The sequence below is a fragment of the Mobula birostris genome, chromosome 2 (genome assembly GCF_030028105.1).
Source record: "Mobula birostris isolate sMobBir1 chromosome 2, sMobBir1.hap1, whole genome shotgun sequence".
NCBI lineage: Eukaryota > Metazoa > Chordata > Chondrichthyes > Myliobatiformes > Myliobatidae > Mobula > Mobula birostris.
The window spans coordinates 109,868,298-109,888,179 of NC_092371.1; the positions used below are offsets into that span (position 1 = coordinate 109,868,298).

The window sequence follows — 19,882 nt, forward strand, 5'->3', positions numbered from 1 at the left end:
ATCCACATCCTTCCCATAGTGAGGGGACCAGAACTGAGCGTAGTACACCAAGTGGGGACTGGCCAAGGTCTTATATAGCTGTGACCGCTTGCCTTTTGGCGTTTGCACAAAGTTTGTTCTTTTTTCGCGTGTTGAGTGTTTGATATTTTCTTAAACGCGTGCTGTGGTGTTTCTTTGTTTTGTAGCTGCCTGTGGGAGGGTGAAGCTCAAAGTTCTATTCTGTATACATACTTTGATGATAAATACACTTTGAATCTGAATCTTGGAAAATGGAAGTCGGCATGTTTTTGTTGTTAGCCCAGAAGGGTGAACTTGCTCCCCATCAGTATGACAAGTGAATGTGTGGAAAGTCTATAAAGCAGTCTGTGCTGTATTCACAGGCCAACATGACTGCCCTCACCCCGGATCATTGAGAACAGTTATAGGATGCTGCCCTTGCTAAACAGTGTAAACAATAGCCATTTCTGATGTGAGTAAAATCACTTGTACTACTATTTTTTAAAGTTTAAGTTTTGTTATTACTTTTATTGAAAGGGTTTTATAAATAATATAAGCATTTAAGTGCTCTATATTTATTGAAATTCTGGAAATCCAAGTGCTATGCCTGTAACAAATGCTGCATATGACTCTCCTTAACTAATTAAGTATTCATCAATATTATCTGAAATTAAGGGTTTCCAGCAAGTTGGCATTAGACTGGAGTGCTGTGTTGGCCACCCTCAGTCCTTTTGCTGAAATAGTTTTGGAGTGGCGTAATTAGCCAGAGTCTCTACAGTCTTTCAACAGCCCAGCCTCTGAGCTGTGAGCCACAGGGGCTAGTTATCGTTTCCATCCCGAGTTCTATTTATTTTTCAGAAGTGGGTCTAGAGTCATCTTGGTTAAGTGGGCCATCTAGTAATATAGGTCAGCCATTTGAAAGCCAGTTGAGTGGGCAGTCTTAGAATTAACTCATCATGTAAAATGGAGTTAAAAAGGATTTGGAAATGTGTTGATTATTTGAACTCCAGCATCAAATTGTATAATTTCTTAATGCATGTATGCATTTCTAAATGACAATAAAAGAGGACTGAGTGTTCTCATAATCTAAATACAAGTTGTATGTCACTAAGCCTTTCATATTTTTGAAAGCGTGATTTAGGTTGTTGATATTTCCCAAGTTTTTCTCCTTCCAGTCTACTTATTTATTTCTGAGGGCATTTCGGTGGCATAGTGGTTAGCGCAATGCTTTAAAGTGACAGCGACCTGGATTCAATTCCCGCCTCTGCCTGTAAGGAGCGACTGTGTGGGTTTCCTCCGGGTGCTCTGGTTTCCTCTCTCAGTTCAAAGACGTAGGTTAATTGGCCAATGCAAGTTGTCCCATGGTTAGACTAGGGTTAAATTGGGGGATTGCCAGGCAGCTCTGAGGGCCAGAAGGGCTTGTCTCAATAAATAAATGAATATATTGGGCCAGTTTATTTTTCAAACAGATGCAGAGATGGCCTGACCTGACCCAGGCCACGTTGCTTCTCTGATTGCACCCAATCATCTTATTTCCAGTTTCCTTGGCAAGAGATAAGAACTGCCTTTTACTGCTGCCCCGTCATGCCTTCATAGTTTCTCCAAACCAGTGTGGGACAGTGGCACATCCAGTAGAGCAGCCTCCCCCACAGCTCTGGTGACCCGGGTTCAATGCTGACCTCGGGTGCTGTCTGCGTGGAATCTGCTCGCTCCTCTCCCTGTGACTGTTTGGGCTTTCCCAACGTGCTCTAGTTTCATCCCGTGTCTCAGAAACATGCGGGTTGTTAGGTTGACTAGCCTTTCAATTTGCCCCTCGTATGGAAATAGAACAGGGTAATTGAGGGGAATGTCCAGACAGTAAAATGGGATGAATGTATTTTAAGCCGTGCCTGGTAGTCAACACAGACTTGTTTCTGAGCCTATGGCTTGATCATGGTTATCACAGTTCTCATTGGGTAGGAGATACGGAAGGATGGAGTTCCACACCATCAAGTTCAAGAACAGGAACTTCAACCAGGGATTCCCAAACCTTTTTATGCCATGGGGCCCCTACCATTAACTGAGGGGTGTGTTGACCCCAGGTTGGGAACCCCTGCTCAACCATTTGGCTGTTCAGCCAACCAGTAGGACTCTAATCACTTCCTCAGTATTGCAACATTATGATAGCTTTGCATAAAATGGACCTCCTTTGGTTCTAATTGTGCTCTTTCTTGTGTGCTTTTGTATGACTTGTGTGGTGGAGAGTATATATGGAGACACCAACGCCCTTGAACGGAAAATCCTACATAAAGTGGGAGGTACAGCCCAGTCCATCACGGGTAAAACCCTCCCAACCATTGAGCACATCCACACAAAGTGCTGTCACAGAAAAGCATCCGTCATCAGGGATCACCACCACCCAGCTCATGCTGTTTTTTTGCTGCTGCCATCAGGAAGAAGATGCAGGAGCCTCAGGACCCATACCACCAGGTTCAGGAATAGTTACTACTCCTGAACCATCAGCTCTTAAACCAAAATGGATAACTTCACTCAACTTCACTAGCCCCATCATTGAAATGTTCCCACAACCCATGGACTCCCTTTCAAGGACTCTTCATCTCATGTTCCTGATGTTTATTGCTTATTTATTAATTATTAGTTTTTCCTTTCCTTTTGTATTTTGCAGAGTTTGTTGTCTTTTGCACCTGGTTGTCCACTCTGTTAGAGAGGTATTTTGTTGATTCTGTTATGGTTATTGGATTTATTAAATGCGCCCACAAGGAAATGAATCTCAGGGTTGTTATATGGTGACACATACAGTACTGTGCAAAAGTCTTAGGCACGTTTATATAGCTAGGGTGCCTAACACTTTTGCACAGTACTGTAGTAATTTTATGTATTGCTGTACTGCTGCCACAAAAATGTCAAGTTTCATGACATGTGAGTGATGATAAACCTGATTCTGATGTGGGTCTCTATTGTGGACTGAGAGTGGGAAGGGGGCAGGGAGAAGGGAATCAAGGTTGGGGAAAGGGGAAGGGAGAGGGAAGCACCAGAAAGGCGTTCTGAAATGATCAGTAAACCGATTGTTTGAAATCAATTGACCTTGCCTGCTGTCTCACACCCCCCTCTCACGGCAACCCACCCTCGATATTCCTAACATCCTCCCGCCCGATTTACAAAGTCGCTGTCCACTCCACATTGACAAATACAGTACTGTGCAAAAGTCTTGGGCACACAGGCTGTATATACTGTATGTGCCTGAGACTTGCACAGAACTGTATGTACTTCAATAATAAATTTACTTTGATCTTTTCATGTATGTTTCTTGTAAATAATGTGTAACTGGTGCTATTTGTTGGTGATACTGCTGCTAGTAAATTTTTTGTTGCACCTATGTATATATGTATTTGTGCATAAGACAATTAACAAGTTTCATTTTTTAACCTTATTAAGGTAGATTGACTTAATGATAACCCCACCAAAGGATTTACTTTTTGATTTAATCTTTTTCAGGCAATATGAACAAATTAATCTTCCCAGCTCATATCCTAAAGAGTTTAAGCACCAATGCGGTGTTCTGGAGGAAGTGTGCATCGCGTGAAGTGTGCAGGGCGAAAGGTGTGCCCGCAATCTGTGCCCATTTCACTCTGAACTTAAACACCGTTGAGCAGAGGTCCAAAAGACAGCAGGTGCTATCTGTGCTCCGGGAGAAGCCTTTTGTTATATTCGTAAGGCACAAAGGCTCGAGAAAGCGGAACAGGAGAATGGTACAACAGGACCTGGAGGAGGATGAGGAGAGTGACGATCCTGAGAAAAGTGATTATGAGACTGAATCGGAGGAAGAGAAGGACGATGGCACGCAGCCTAAAACTTACAAGGACCTCGAGAAAGTAGTGGCGTCTTTTAGGTTTGACCTCATCATGAAAGCTGGTCTGGACATGGCCAGGAAGTAAGTGTTAAATCTTTGACCTGTTTAAAAACAAGCTGCCGCTGTCTGTAAGGAGTTTGTACGTCCTCCCCGTGACCATGTGGGTTTCTTCCGGGTGCTCTGGTTTCCTCCCACAGCCCAAAGACGCACCGGTTGGTAGGTTAATTGGCATCGTAAATTGTCCTGTGTGATTAGGCTAGGGGTAAATCGGGGGGGGGGGGGGGTTGTGAATCTCAATAAACAAATTAGCCCTGTAACAGAGAGCACTCTGTATATTCTCCTAATTAACCCACTGTTTTCCCTTGTAAGGCATGAAACACAGGCCTCTCATGGTCTGGTCTGAGTCGACGTTCCCTTTCCCTCCGTATTGCTATGTCAGACACCAAAGTTTAGTTTCATCTTATTTTTTATTTATACTTAGCTGTAAGCATGTAAATTGTGTTGAGCATTCGTTCTGCTGTTCTACACTGTCATTTCTCGGCAGTCACATGGCAGCCGCCGCGTCCTGAACCAAGCCGACGTGCTCAGGTTGGGTTTGTGGTGCTTCTCCTGACATACACGATCCTATTTCTCCAGTAATGGGGATGTGTAAAGGTGTGTATGCTGTCTGCATACTGTATTTAAGATGGATACCTGTTCATTTTGTAATATGATTGTAACTAGCTAGTGGGGTGCATCATATTCTAATTCATGTGTAGCCTTAAACAACTTTGTTGGTAACTAATGATAGTGTCCCCACATTTTCCTTCGCCCTGGGCCTCCTGTCCCATGATCCTCTCATATCCCCTTTGCCAATCACCTGTCCAGCTCTTGGCTCCATCCCTCCCCCTCCTGTCTTCTCCTATCATTTTGGATCTCCCCCTCCCCCTCCCACTTTCAAATCTCTTACTAACTCTTCCTTCAGTTAGTCCTGACGAAGAACCTGGGCCCGAAACGTCGACTGTACCTCTTCCTAGAGATGCTGCCTGGCCTGCTGCGTTCACCAACAACTTTGATGTATGTGTCCTAGTGTCCTCTTTGCCCTCAATATGAGAGAGAGAGAGAGAGGGAGTGGTCAGCAGGATTTCACACTGGACAGAGCTATTATTGTGTTTTCTTATAGATAACATTTCGTGAATATTAGCAGTTTTCTTTTCACTATTTTCACTCATTTTTGTAAGTTTGATTTTAGATGCACGAATAAACACCCTGGCACTAAAGTGCTAAGGGAACCCAACCATTTTTTTCCTTCAGTCTTAACCCATGCTTCTAAGAAGCTTCGTCCTTTTTCAATGCTTCAGTGCAAATTCTGGGATCCAAACTGGAGATGTGGCACAGAACACTGTGCGTTTATTCATTTCACACCTGCCAGCTCATTTCTTTTATTTCCCTAAGAGTGTGACACATATAAAATACGACCCACCTCTAGGCCGTACGGCCACCTGGGCCTTCAAGCCTGCTCTGCCATTCATCAAGATCGTCACTGATTTCCACCTCAAAGCTGTCTTTCTGCTCCATTGCCGTGTCCCGCATTTCCCTTCAATATCCAGAAATCTATCAGTCCCTTCCTTGTCTGAACTTGGCTTAAGTTCACAGATTTTAAACACAGGGAATTCCAAGGCGGCACAGTGGTGCAAAATTGCTTTAAACTCACACATTAAATTCAGTTGTTTAAGGTGTTTCTCATACCAGGGCCAGGAAGATTATTCTTATTGTACTAAATATTTTCAGGCTGATATTCCATTTTCCTCAGTGAAAAAGCCAGTTGCAGGTCAGTGCAATAACAGACAGTTACCATCCTGACCTGCACCAACCTGCTGTGGTTTATCACTGTTAAAATCCCCCTGAGATTGTAAGATTATGAACAGTGCTAAGTAGCATTTTCACAATACAGCCTGTTTAATTGAAGGGGTATTATTGCTTTGTTAGATATTCTAGCTCCATTTTCTATTCTTTCTAACTTAACTGTTTTTGTTTTCAGACAACAACACTTATTTGTTCAGTTGGTTGATCTACCATTTACTTAAGGATTTCCAACTTAATGCTTTTCACTTCCATGATTGTTGGCTGTTTTCTCCACAAAATGGGTGGTTATCTGATTGCTGCCTTTATGCCAACACTTTCAACCATCAGCCCAATGGTCACTGACCACCTTCGGGTTAAACCACTCCACCACTGGCTAGAACGTGCCTTACCCATAACACTTGCAACTCTTTTTTTTCATTCATTTACGGGATGTGGGCGTTGCCAGCTAAGCCAGCATTTATTGCCCATCCCTAGTTGCCCTTGAGAAGGCGGTGATGAGCTGTCATCTTGAACGGCTGCACTCCCTGAGGTGTAGGTACACCCACAGTGCTGTTAGCGAGGGAATTCCATGACCTAGACCCAGCGACAATGAAGGAACGGCGATAGGTTTCCAAGTCAGGATGGTGAGTGACTTGGAGGGGGACTTCACAGACTGTCCATTTAGTGACTGCCCATTACTTCACCTTATTACAGACATTCCCTTTGTTCCACGCATTGCCCTCCCAACCTTCTCTGATACTTAGACTAACTTGCTTTCTCTCTTCCTCAGCTTTGATGAAGGATCTTCAACCTGCAGTGTTAACTGGTTTCTCTTTCCACAGATGCAGTTTGACTGGCTGAGTTCTTCCAACATTTCTGTTTTGGTTCAGGTTCCAGTATCTACAGCTTTGTTTTTGATCGATTTCCAGCCCTTCGACCCAGACTGTTCAGTTCCTCCATCGTAGGTGCACAGTGTGTGCCGTTACTTGATCGTGCTACTCTTGACACCAACATACAAACTCCTTTCAGGCAGCATCAGGAATTGAACCTAGGTCGCCTGTACTGTGAAGCACTGTGCTAACCACTACACTACTGTGACGCCCTGCTTGACTCTGACTCTAATATAAGCTCATGCTTTATTCCGCAGCAAAGTGGAAGATGCCTTCTACGGCAACAAACTAAGGCTGAATGGAGAAAGGTTGCAGAAAAAAAGTAAAGTGGTGCGTTTTATGTTTTCACTCTACTTCAAATGCACGCAGTCATCTAATAGCTGTCTACATACGTATGTCTTTAGCCAGTGGGAGGGAGAGTTTACATTTTCTGCAAGACTTATCTTCCTTGTCGGTTATACTGTACTGGGTATAACAGAGGCACCAAGTGTTTCGGTTTTGGGCCTGTTCCCTGGAGTTCTTCCTGAACCATTAGACAAAATAGCAATTCCATTTCCCTTCACTGCACTTCCACCCCACCCCATTGCTGTTCTTTGTTAGTCATAGTCATTGTTATTTGTACTGGTAAGGCTGAGTCCTCTCCGCTCCCAGACGTTCTCACAGAGTCTCCCAAAGGTGGCGCTGGCTTTGGCAATCCACGTTGAAGGTCTACTGTGCAGTGGTCCTTACCACCCTCCTTTACGCCAGCGAGACCTGGACTGTCTACAGCAGACACGCCAAACAGCTCAACCACTTTCACCTGAGCTGTCTCCGCAGACTCCTCCACATCAGGTGGCAGGACAAAGTTCCCGACATGGAAATCCTGGAACGAGCTGGGCTCTGCAGCGTCTACACCCTCCTGCTGAAAGCCCAAGCCAGGTGGGCTGGACATGTGGTCAGAATGCCAGACAGCCAATTGCCTAAGCAGCTGCTGTACGGAGAACTGTGTCAGGGCAAGCGCTCAGTCGGGGGGGCAGAAGACACGTTACAAAGACTGCCTCAAAGCGTCCCTCAAAGGCCTGGGTGTCGACATCAACACATGGGAGACGCTTGCCCTCGACCGTTCAGCTTGGCACAGCAAGATCACCACAGGAGCCTGTGCAGCTGAAGTCAGGCGCATCATTGAGGCGCAACGAAAGCGTGCTGTGCGCAAGGCCCGAGCAGCATCCACTGCCACGACAGCACCTACCCACTTGTGTCCCACATGTGGGCGAGCCTTCAGGGCCCGGATTGGCCTCATCAGTCACCTCTGGACCCACAGCCACCAATCTCCCATTTGACTTTGAAGCCATGGTCTTCTTCGACTACGAAGGACGAACAACAATATTTGTACTAAGGGTTACACTGCAGCTACACTGTGATCGTTTAAGTAATCCAGGCTACTGGGTAGTGGAGCCAGGAGATAAGCCAGATTTAACTCTCAGGTACCTGGAAAATGTGTCTTACCTTGAGAGAGTAACTATATCTGAGGCTGTTTTTGTCTTATCTAAAATGCTATTAAGCAGAAAATCAATAATTAAGTTTTGAAAGTCCAAACCAGGCGTCAAAACATTTGCCTCTTCCTTGATTGTGGGTGTAGACAGTGGGTTATGTTATATAAATTATATAAATGTTACGCTTATCCAGTATGTTGTATGGCTCAGAATGTTGGACAATATCTGGTAACATAAGGAAATGAATTGAAGCAGCAGAGATGTGGTTTTTGAGGAGGATGGAAAGAATATCATGGACGAAACGAATATCTAATGAGGATGTCATGAACAGAGCAAGCACAAGAAGAGAAATAATGTATGAGATCATGAAAAGGCAACGTAATTTCATTGGACGTGATTAGGAAAGAGGAGTTAGAAATCATGGTAATTATGGGAAAGATTGAAGGGAAGAAAGCAAGAGGAAGGCAAAGACAAATGATGATGGAGACAGCAGCCAGAGAACTGGAAATGAATACCAATGAATTGATCCACTTGACCCGAAACAGGAGTGTGTGGGCCCTGGCAGTCAAAGCTCAAACTGGGCATGGCACCTGATGATGATAAGAGATTGGGTGGTAGTGTCACTAACTGAAACCACCTGTCTGCTGATAAGACTGCTCTGTCACTCTCGACGAGCATTAGTTGCTCCCACTGATGGGAATATGGAGCATTTTCGGTAACGAGTTTGGGAAAGCCCACTATCCACAAGAGGTGACAAGAGGATTGCATACTGTGCCCTACAGTCAGTGCCAAACAGGCAAGGATTGTCTTCCAGTGACACAGGTTCACAAGTAGATAAATTGGATAAGTGTTTTCTGTGTCTTGGGTCATGTGATGGATAAAGATTTAAAAATGGAATACAGGGCAGGAAACAAAAATTACTAAGTTTCTGAAAATCCATAAAGCACCTTGAAAAGCTAGAAATAAACAGGATCAGCAAATTTGCAGATGACACCAGGATTGGGGGTGTAGTGGACAGCAAGGAAGGCTATCATGACTTGCAGTGGGATCTGCACCAGCTGGAAAATGGCAGGTGGGATTTAATGCAGACAAGCGTGAGGTATTGCACTTTAGGAGGACTGACCAGGGTAGATCTTACACAGTACATGGTAGGGCACTGAGGAGTGTTTAGAACAGAGGGATCTGGGAATACAGATCCATTATTCCTTCAAAGTGGCGGCACAGGTAGGTAGGGTCATTGAGAGCTTTTGGCACGTTGGCCTTCATAAATCAGAGTATTTAGTACTGGAGTTGGGATATTATGTTGAAATTGTATAAGACATTGCTGGAGCCTAATTTGGAGTATTGTGTCCAGTTCTGGTTACTGACCTGCAGGAAAGATATTAATAAGATTGGAACAGTACAAAGAAAACTTTACAAGGATGTTGCCAGGACTCGAGGACCTGAGTTATAGGAAAAGGCTGAACAGGTTCGGACTTTATTCCCTGGAACATAGGAGAATGAGTGGAGATTTGATAGAGGTATACAAAATAATGAGGGGTATAACTAAGGTAAATGCAAGCAGGCTTTTTCTGCTGACGATGGATGTGACTAGAACTAGAGGTCATAGTTTAAGGGTGAAAGGTGAAGTGTTTAAGGGGACCTGAGGGGGAGCTTCCTCACTCAGAGGGTGGTGTGAGTGTGGAACGAGATGCCAGCGGAAGTGGTGGACGTGGGTTCAATTTCAACACTTAAGAGAAATTTGGATAAATGCATGGACAGGCGAGGAATGGAGAGCTATGGTCCAGGTGTGTATCACTGGTACTAGGCAGAGCAACAATTCAACATGGACTAGATGGGCCGAAGGGCCTGCTTCTGACCTGTAATGTTCTATAACTGTAAGTACAGAAAGCTGCATCACAGAAGCACAAAGATCATTTGATGTATTGTGAAATAGAGTAGTCTTCATCCAGCATGTTGACATCCAGAGATGGAAGAAAATTTGCAGCTTCATCTCAGTTGGTGTCCATCGCTCCTCTGAATCTACAGGTTGTGAGTTCCACCACACTCTTGAAATTTGAGTGTCAGGACCCCCTCCGATGCATTGGTACACTGCTGTGGAGGTGCAGCCCTGTTGGGTGTAGGATATTTCATTGAAATGTGAGCACTGTGTGGTTTGCTGCATTGTCATAAAAGACCCACCGCTGTTAATCCTAACAAGAATAAACAAATTCACTGTGGTGCTTTGGACAATACTTATTCCCCAATGTCAATAATTTTAAGAATGATCTGGTCTTTTTCACAGTACAAAATGTAATTGGAACATTCTATGGTTCTGAAAAGCAGAAGAGAAAACACATTTCTTTTTTTTCCTAGGGACTGTGTCCAGGTATTTGTTCTGGTGTAGTTGAGTTTGCTCATAGCCCACTCAGGCACCAGCTCATCCTAGGGAGAAGGTTTTACAGCAGAACTTGGTGCTATTAGAACAAAAAGGTATTCTAAGGGACCGGACTTTTGAGTCTTTGGATATACAGGACTGATTAAGGATAGTCAACATTGGTTTTCTGCATAGTAGGTCATGTTCAATCAATCTTTATAAGTTTTTTGGGAAAGTTACCAGGAAAGTTAATGAAGGCAAGGCAGTGATTTTGTCTACATGGACTTTGACAAGGTCCCACATGAGAGGTTGGTCAAAAAGGTTCAGTTGCTCGGCATTCAAGATGAGGTGGTAAATTGGATTAATGTGGGAGGAGCCAGAGAATAGTAGTAGAGGGTGGCCTCTCTGACTGGAGGCCTGTGACTAGTGGAGTACTGCAGGGATCAGTGCTGGCTCCATTGTTGTTTGTCATAGATGTCAACAATCTGGATGATAATGTGGTAAACTGGATCAGCAAATTTGTGGATGTCACCCAGATTAGGGGTGTAGTGCATAGCGAGGAAGATCATCAAATCTTGTAGAGGGATCTGGACCAGCTGGGAAAATGGGCTGAAAAATAAAAGGTGGATTCTATGACTAAATCTATGCAGTCAAAACAAATTAGAATTTTGTAGGAAACTTGAAAAATCAAAAAGGTTTCACATGCTAGAAATCTGAAACAAAAGCAGAAAGTGCTGGGAACGTTCAGCAGTCTGGCAGCATCTATTAAGGAAAAACCTTTGACCTGATATTAATATCAGGTCACAGACTCTTCCTCAGAATTGAGAGTGAGTGGGAACTATTTGATCTGAGTAGCAGAGTGGGCAGAGAGAGCAATGGTACTACCAAGACAATGTGAATAATAGGGTGTGATGGTTGACAGCCCAAGAAATGAAGATTTAAGCTTGTCTATCTGTGTAATGGGCCAGCTGGTGGTGCAGTGGCATCAGCACTGGACTTCAACGTAGATTAGATTAGATTATGAGGACACGAAGTCCTCTTTTATTGTCATTTAGTAATGCATGCATTAAGAAATGATAAATGTTCCTCCAGAATGATATCACAGAAACACAAGACAAACCAATATTAAAAAACTGATAAAAATCACATAATTATAACATATAGTTACAACAGTGCAAAGCAATTCTGTAATTTGATAAGAGCAGACCATGGGCATGGTAAAAAAAAAAAGTCTCAAAGTCTCTCCAAAGTCCCATCATCTCACACAGACTGTAGAAGGAAGAAAAACTCTCCCTGCCATGAGCTTCCGGCGCCACAAACTGGAAGCACCCGACCACAGCCGACTCAAGTCCATCCGAAAACTTCGAGCCTCCGATACCGAGCACCATCTCTGCCAGGCGTTTCGACCCCGGCCCGGGCAACAGGCAATAGGCAAAGCCGAGGATTTGGGGCCTTCCCCTCCGGAGATTCTCGATCGCACAGTAGCAGCGGCAGCAAAGCGGGCATTTCAGAAGTTTCTCCAGGTGTTCCTCCGTGCTTCTCACGTCTGTCTCCATCAAATCAGGATTGTGCACGGCATCCTACTTACAAATACAATATCATTTCAGAGTGGCCGCGCGCGCTGCGTTGAGCCGCCATCTTCTTCCCTCCCCTCAGATGGTACTGAGTTCAAACTCAGCCAGGTCCTAACCTGGACAACAGCAGTATCTGCGCAGAAAAATGACCTAGCAATCTACTTCTGTATCTTGTGATGAAAACCCTATGGTCCATGAGGTCACGAAGAGTCAGACTCGACTTGACGAATGGACAACAACAACAACAACAATCTGTGTCATGGGTTGCTAATAGTGAGAAGTCAGGGAGATGCTAGCAGAATATACAAGTGAAGGAAAACAATGGGAAGGAATGGCATGTAGATATGGCCAGCCCTAATCCAATGAGAAAAGAAGTGCAAGTTATCTGAAGCTGCAGAACTCAATATTGAGACCTGTAGGCTGCAGCGTGCCCAGATGAAAAATGAAGGGGTACTCATCAAGCTTAAGCTGTGCAGGAGACCACAGACAGAGAACTCAGAGCTTGCTAAGCACATCCCTGTACTCGAGACCAAACAACATCACCCACAGCACTGGCCGCATGTTATACGGGAAAGGAAGCTTAACTGCCAGTACAAAGGCTGTCCATCATTTCACTCTTTTTCACGTCATTTCTGTTAGTTCTCCCCTTTGCTCTTTCCCACCTTGTCTGCTGCATAGATCAATTTACTTCCTCTCTTTCTCGTTCTGATGAATTTCTTTTAATCTGAAGAGTTAAATGTCCCACTTTCCACATCTACTGCTGAGTTGTGCCAGCATTTTCAATTTTTAACGACCTTCAGAATAAAAACCTTGTAGGCTAAGATTTTAGGTGGCATATTTTTCTCTGAATGCTGCGGGAGCTAAAGGACCACAGTTATAAGGAAGGATTGAATAGGTTAGAACTTTACTCCCTAGAACGTAGAAATTGAAGGGAGGTTTGATAAAGGAGTACAGAATTATGAGGGACATAGATAGAGTAAATGCAAGGAGGCTTTTTCCCACTAAGGTTGGGTGAGACTGCAACTAGATATCAGAGGCAAGGATGAAAGGTGAAAAGTTTAGGGGGAACCTGAGGGGAAACTTCTTCACTCCGACAGTGGTGAGAGTGTGGAATAAGCTGCCAGCACAAGTGGTGGATGTGAATGTTATTTTATTTGGGGCATAAACCTAAAAGGGGGGGATAAAAGAAACTGTGTTAGAATGTCCTGATACATAATAATAGAGGATATCTGAGGGCCTTCTGCTGATCTTCTGAAGTTATAAGATGGACCGACATGATTTCTTACACTTTGGATGTCAGAAATGATGTAAATTTTTCAGCGGCTGAACTGGCTTTGGATCTGAGGGTGTTTGTGTTTCTCCTGTATTTGCAGGTGAAGGCGGGTGATGTCCTTGATCTCATTATTGGGGATAATAAAGAAGAAGAAGTGGCTGTCGTGATGAGGGTTGTGCTTCGAAACATTGCTGAGGAAATGACAGACACTGACAAATACAGGGTAACTCTGAGACGCTGGAAAAGTCTAAAGCTACCCAGAGCAGAAGTGTTCAAGTAAGGCTGCCCTGCTCGCGGCCATTCACTTGTGAAGTGCGAGTCATCAGTTTCCAGAATTGGGCGTGAAAACTTCTATTTTCTAAAATGTCTCTGTGGCAACATGAGGTGTTCATGACTCTTTGCATTTCTATAAATGTGCCCAGAGTCGTCATGGAAATGCAATGTAATGTGAGTTTTTACATTTTTGTTTACAACACTTCACGTGAGGATCATTCCCCAGAGCTTCCTGAGGGGATATACCAGTGTCAAGGAGCAAGCAGAGGATTTGGTAGGGGCAGTTGAGAGCTGAATGAAGGAAAAGGAGGTGTTGACAAAGACTCTGTGGAGAGAGCAAGGCAGGGTTTGTTATGGAAATCAAGTCTGTATGGCAAATGAGTTCAAAAGTTCAGGAGGTTAAAAAATGGAGAAGCAGCAAGGATAACTAAGATGGTACAAGATTAGAGTCTGGGGAAACGCTCTCCCTGCATTCTAGAACCCAGGATTTTTGTAGACTTCGATGAGATCTCTTACTCCACTTAACTTGAAATAATACAAATCTGACCTAATTGCTCTCTCCACATATTGCAAACCAGCCAAACCCGGAACCAATCTGATGATTCTTTGAAATATTCAATTGGTAATTACATCTTTTTATGGAAGGAGACTAAAACTGTACACAATATTCCTGATGTGGTCTCATTAGGATTGCAAGAGAGTATTCTTACTCAAATCCTCCAATAATAAAGGGTTAACATACTATTTGTGTTTCTGATGGTTTCTTGTGTCTTTCCCATTGGTTTTCGATGATTTGTGTACAAGGGTGTATACTTCCTTTGACTGTTAACATTGTGCAGTCTTTCACCATTTATAAAAACTCTTTAGTTTTGTACACCAAAGTGGATACGTAACTTCACATCATTCCACACTATGTACGCAGTGTTTTCACCCTTGCATTCAGTGTTTGTATCTTCCATCCTCAAACCCTGTTTATAATCCCAACTGGTATCATCAGCAAAATTGGGAAAGTGACATCAGAATCAGGTTTAATATCACTGGCGTATGTTGTGAAATTTGTTGTTCAGCAGCAGCAGCATATTGTAATACTTAATTTAAAAACTAAATTAGAGTAAGTGTGTGTGTATATATTAGAGAGAGATGTGTATCTATCTATATGTAGATAGTTATAGATATATATATGTAAACCTATATAAAAGTGGTGAGGTCATGTTCATGGGTTCATTGTCCATTCGGAATTCTGATGGCAGAAGGGAGAAGCTGTTCCTGAATCACCCTAAATGTCTGTCTTCAGGCTCCTGTACCTACCTCCTGATTGTAGCAATGAGAAGAGGGCGTGCCCTGCGTGATGGGGGTCTTTGATGATAGACATCGCCTTCTTAAGGCATCATCATGAAGGACCCATATCACCTAGGACATGCCCTCTTCTCATTGCTGTCATCAGGGAGGAGGTACAGGATCCTGAAGGCATTGGCTGGTCTCAGCCAAACTGCTGATATAGATTGTGAACGTTGATCTTTGCATCACCCCATTAGTTGGAGCCTGCCAGCCTGGGGAGAAAAAAAATCAGCTCATACCTACCTGCATTTTGTCTGCTAACAAATTCTCAATCCACATCAGTACATGCCAGCAATCCTACGTACACTATATCGACCTTTCCAGAAACCCACATAGAGCTCATCCATCGGCTCCCCCTCATGCTGCTCGTCACTTCCTTCATGAGTTCCAGTCATATATGATTTTCTTTCTTTCATGAATCCATGCTTACTCTGGTCAATCCAAGGTGTTCTGATATTCCATCCTGAGTTGGAATTAACAAGTGAGCTGCAATGGATGCAGTGGTGAAGAAATAAGGGTTACAGAGTATCATGTAATTCATGTAAATGGGAGGGAAAGGAGATGGTGGGGGGGGGGGGGGTCTATGGTCCGGGTGCAGATTGATGGAACTAGGCAGTTTTAAATAGTTTAGCACAGTCTAGATGGGCTGAAGGGCCTTTTTCTGTGCTGTACCTAATTTTAAAGTGCCCCTGTTTAATGGCAGAACAAGAAATTGTACAGTATAAATCATTATAACATGATATACTGCATTTTGTGACTGAGAACATGATTTTTAGGGTATGTGAAGTCAATGTGATTAAATGAGGCTATGATCTAGATCTGACAGTATGAATTATATTAAAGAAATTGAGCAAACTAGAAAATATACTTTGTTTTAGATGTGTAAACCCACTAGTTTTACAAACAGGTAAATCCCATGTCAGCTACATGTAAGATAATCGTGTGGCGAGCAATGCCCCTCACAGATCTCAGTAAACCAAATCACAAAACTCTGGTGAGCTGCAGCAGATGTGATTTTTAATGCAACGTGCACATTGCTCTTGTCGAGGTGCGTGATACTTCTTACTGACTGACTGACTGACTGGTCTGTTTGTTTCATGCGTATCTCTGATTATCCGGGAAGGAACCATTCCTAGGTATCGATAAAGATGAGGGGATGGGGGTGACCAAATCTTGTGATCAAGTTTTTGTCCACCTCTACTGGTATCTCCAACTGTCAGAAACATTTTATTGATGATGTTCTGAAGTGCCTGGGAGCATTTTACCCCATTAAATGGTATAAAAAGTCACTTACTCTATACTTAATGGCATCTCTCATGGCCTTAGATTTCTCTCAGAACCTTTCCAGTCACTGAAGGGCTTAATGAAGTGTGGACATTATTATATTATAATCCAGTAGCCAACATAAAATCCCACAAACTAATGACATACTTACTTACTTACTGCCCATTATGCTGCTGGTGTTTGGGGCAGCAATGAAGGTCCTCCATCTCTGGTGGTGTTCAGAGCTTCTTTCATCACGCCAGTAATTCCCTCTCAGTTTTCACTACTGTCATTCATGCAAGTCCAGGATGGAGACTCAGGAATACTGTCACAATCGAAAGTAGAATGATTCTTTATCACTGTTTCCGTAACAATTGTGTTTTACCAGTCAGATTGAACTGGACAGGGTGAATGGCCTACCTCTGCTCTTATTTTCATGTTTATACGTTGCTGAAGGTGGACCTGCATGGCAAGGTGTGAAGGATATTTATGCACCTCCATTCCTTTGACTTGTATTGGGGATCATAATGATGCAAGATCTTTATGAAATCAACTCTCTGTTAGGGAGACCCCAACATACTGCCAAAGCCTACCTTCTTCCTTCATCTGGGAGATGAAAATGACTGCTGAGCAGTAATGCCTCCCTGCCCAGACACATTTCATCCTGCAGACACAGGAGACTGCAGATGCTGAAATTTGGAGCGACACACAAAGTGCAAGGGGAACTCAGCAGGTGAGGCAGCATCAGATAAAGGGTCTCAACTCGAAGCGCCAACTTTCCCTTTCCCTCCACCGGTGCTGTGTGGTTCTATATTTCACCCAGGTACTCTCGCTGCTGTAGCTCGATATGATCAGCTTCACAGGCCTAGGTCCTCTTACAGCCATTTTAGATCAGTACAGGTTGTGCAGAATGTAGCATAGGACAATGATGAACGTTCCCTGGATACTTGGTGTGTGCTCAGGATGCCACTCCAAATGCTGCAGGCAATAGTGGCCCATCTTTAGATCAAGGCTAGTGTTCAATAATGTCCTGGTTTTTCTGTCTGTGATTAATTACTGTAGATTGAGCATACAGATGAGACTAGCTAGGACCAGAAGGCAGCCTCCAACTCCAGGGTTCATTCACGTGGGCAGCTCTGATCAACAGAAGTGCCTGGTTGTGCAAACTCCCCGAGGAAATGGGTGCTTCTCAGAAATGCGGCGTTAACCATTACCTCGAGAGATCCACTACCACCTCACTTTGAGGGAGTAAAAATCTTCCCTATTCATAGAGAAGTTTAGCTCCTTAATGAGGTCCTGCAGAGAGACATGAGTGGAGCCCATGGCTGCCTATCCACTTGGGAAGCAAGCAATGGTAGGAAACCTCAGTGCCAGAGGTGCGCCTGTTCCTCAGCTCGTGTGATCTCTCATACAGCACTGACAAGGAGACATGGCTGAGTCTGTAATCACTTGGACAGACCTTATGACAATGAAGTTCAGGGTCATTGCAATCTTGGCCTTCATGTGAAGGCAGTCTCGGGCCTTGAGAAGCTGCAGGGCTTTCCACAGAATGTCACATATCTCTGTCTTGAAAATCCTGAGCCAACGAACATATTCTGCATCAGAGAGTTGTAGGCAGGATGTAGAGAAACTCTACTGAGATAGGCATGTAGAGAAACTCTACTGACATGGGCATGTCTTTCCCCTTGCCACAGGCACCCCCTACTCGGGCCTCCAGTGGCAGAAAGCTATCACCAGTAAATGGCCTCCTCTACAGCTAAATGTTGGGAGAGACACAGTTAGTTTAGTCGTACAACAGTGTGCTTAAGCCTCATTACTGTGTGAGTCCTGATGCAGGGCCTCAACCCGAAATGTCAGCCATCGCTTTCCTCCACAGATGCTGCTTAAATGGCTAACGTCTTCCAGCAGTTTGGTTTTCGCTCTACATTCCAGTCTCTCTTGTCTCCAGCTTAAGCATACTCTGTATACTTTGGGAGGCATCTGAGCTATCCGGTCAGTTCTGAAACTATCCAGTTACATCTCCCAACACAGTAGACTGCTGTTTTACCAGGCAAAGTTCAAAAAAAAACTAGCACAATGTGCTCTTTGTCAGAGAGATAATTCCATGATAGTCATAACGTGGAGCTTCGCATTCCAAATTTGCAATGAGGTGGAAAGAATTGGAGATTTCATGACCAATGACCTTATAGGAATGTCTGGAGGAAGTGCATCACAATCTGGTGAACTTTCAGAATAATTAAATTGAAATTGAACTGTAGCATTGGTTACTCTGGTCAGATTCATTTTTGATTCACATTCTGCTTAAAAATTATTACTGCTGCAAGATGCTCATTCAGGGCTCTCACCTACTGCTTCACTGGCACTACTATTACGTTGCTTTGACAGCTGCTGATTTAGGCATCACACAACACAGTATGACACACTGTGTGCTGCCCTGCTAAATTGTTAGGTTTCCTATTTGGGAGAGATAATGACCGTGGTCAGTCTTTAGCAGCTCATGGAACAACACAAGAACAATTACATTTCAACAATGGCCCCCCTGGGTACAAGTGCATCTTCAGAAGTTTGGGGTTGCAGGGGTTGGTGGTGGAAGGAGTCTTGCTACAGAGAATTAAACACAAAAATCTAAAGTGACTCCCCAGTTTAGCACCGCAGGGTTGAGGGAATACTGCACTGCTGTCTTTGGGACCAGATGTTACACAGTTTCTGCAGATTACACAAAAGATCCAGCAGCACATTGTGCAAAACCCTGAAGGCCTGCCATTCTGTATCTTCCAATTAACACGTTAGCTCATTATAATTTCCTCCAAGAGGACCATAACCTTGTTGTGGTTTGGAGGCTGACGTGCCTTAGTGACTCGGAGAGCTCTGCTGGCTGGAGTCAGGGCTTTATGCTTTGGCACTTGATAGGGTCACCCATGCCAATCAGGTCAAAGAGTAGAGGCCACACTAAGTTGTCCACTGGCAACGTTCCCTCTAATTTGTAATGACCAGTGTGCGCAAAAATCTTGTGCTGTGCCATTTTTTGCCCAGTGACAACAACATGTGCACACTGAATTTTATATAAAGAGATATTCGTGTCAACAGCTAGAAAAACACTGTCAATAAGAAATTTGATCTCTTCTGGGTTTGATCGTTCATCTGCACTCTCACAAAACATACGTGGCAGGCTTGTAGCGGGTAATGAAGGATTTTCTCACTGGAGCTTTTGCACACCATCCATATGTGATTTGCTTGCCAAATGATGCTTTAAAATGTCAAATTTCCAAATATCACTCCACTTCTTCCCACTTACAAACTCTCCAGCAACTTGTGCATGGCAAAACATGCCGATAACACCAGTTTCTACCTTGTGTATAAATATTTCTCATAGCTGCACGTTCCTGACCTCATGAGCTTTCGGTGCAGCAGTTTCTACTGATTCATTAAGCCATTCTGCTTTTAATGAACTAGCTGTTCTTTTACGCTTCTTTGGAATTCGACATAGTGAATCAACAATGTCTTCAATAAAAACAGTATAAATCAGCCAGTTCTAAAACCTGCAGACAAATCATCACAAACTCCTTGTCGTCAACACCATCCGCATCAGAAAAGGAAATGTGATTGTGTACGATCGTGAAATATACTTAAAGTGCCAATGAGATAGAAGGCGACAAACCTTTTGTTTAAATTCCTTTGTGCGCTAGTAGCAAAAGAAGTGTGCATGCACACACCTTAGAGGCAACATTGTCCGCCGGTCCTCCAGGCAAAAGGAAGCAAGAGTATTCAGAAC

At 43.7% G+C, this 19,882-nt stretch overlaps 1 protein-coding gene across 1 annotated transcript in view; it reads left to right on the forward strand.

The window, feature by feature from the left end:
- Positions 1-14,260, forward strand: part of mtres1 (mitochondrial transcription rescue factor 1) — a 28,647-nt gene extending 14,387 nt beyond the window's left edge. The window contains exons 2-4 of the mRNA XM_072246131.1: positions 3,493-3,928; positions 6,819-6,891; positions 13,337-14,260. Of these exons, the coding sequence (XP_072102232.1) occupies positions 3,498-3,928; positions 6,819-6,891; positions 13,337-13,516 (684 nt within the window). The 5' untranslated portion in view covers positions 3,493-3,497 and the 3' untranslated portion in view covers positions 13,517-14,260. The remainder of the gene's footprint in view (positions 1-3,492; positions 3,929-6,818; positions 6,892-13,336) is intronic.
- Positions 14,261-19,882: the final 5,622 nt, after the last annotated feature.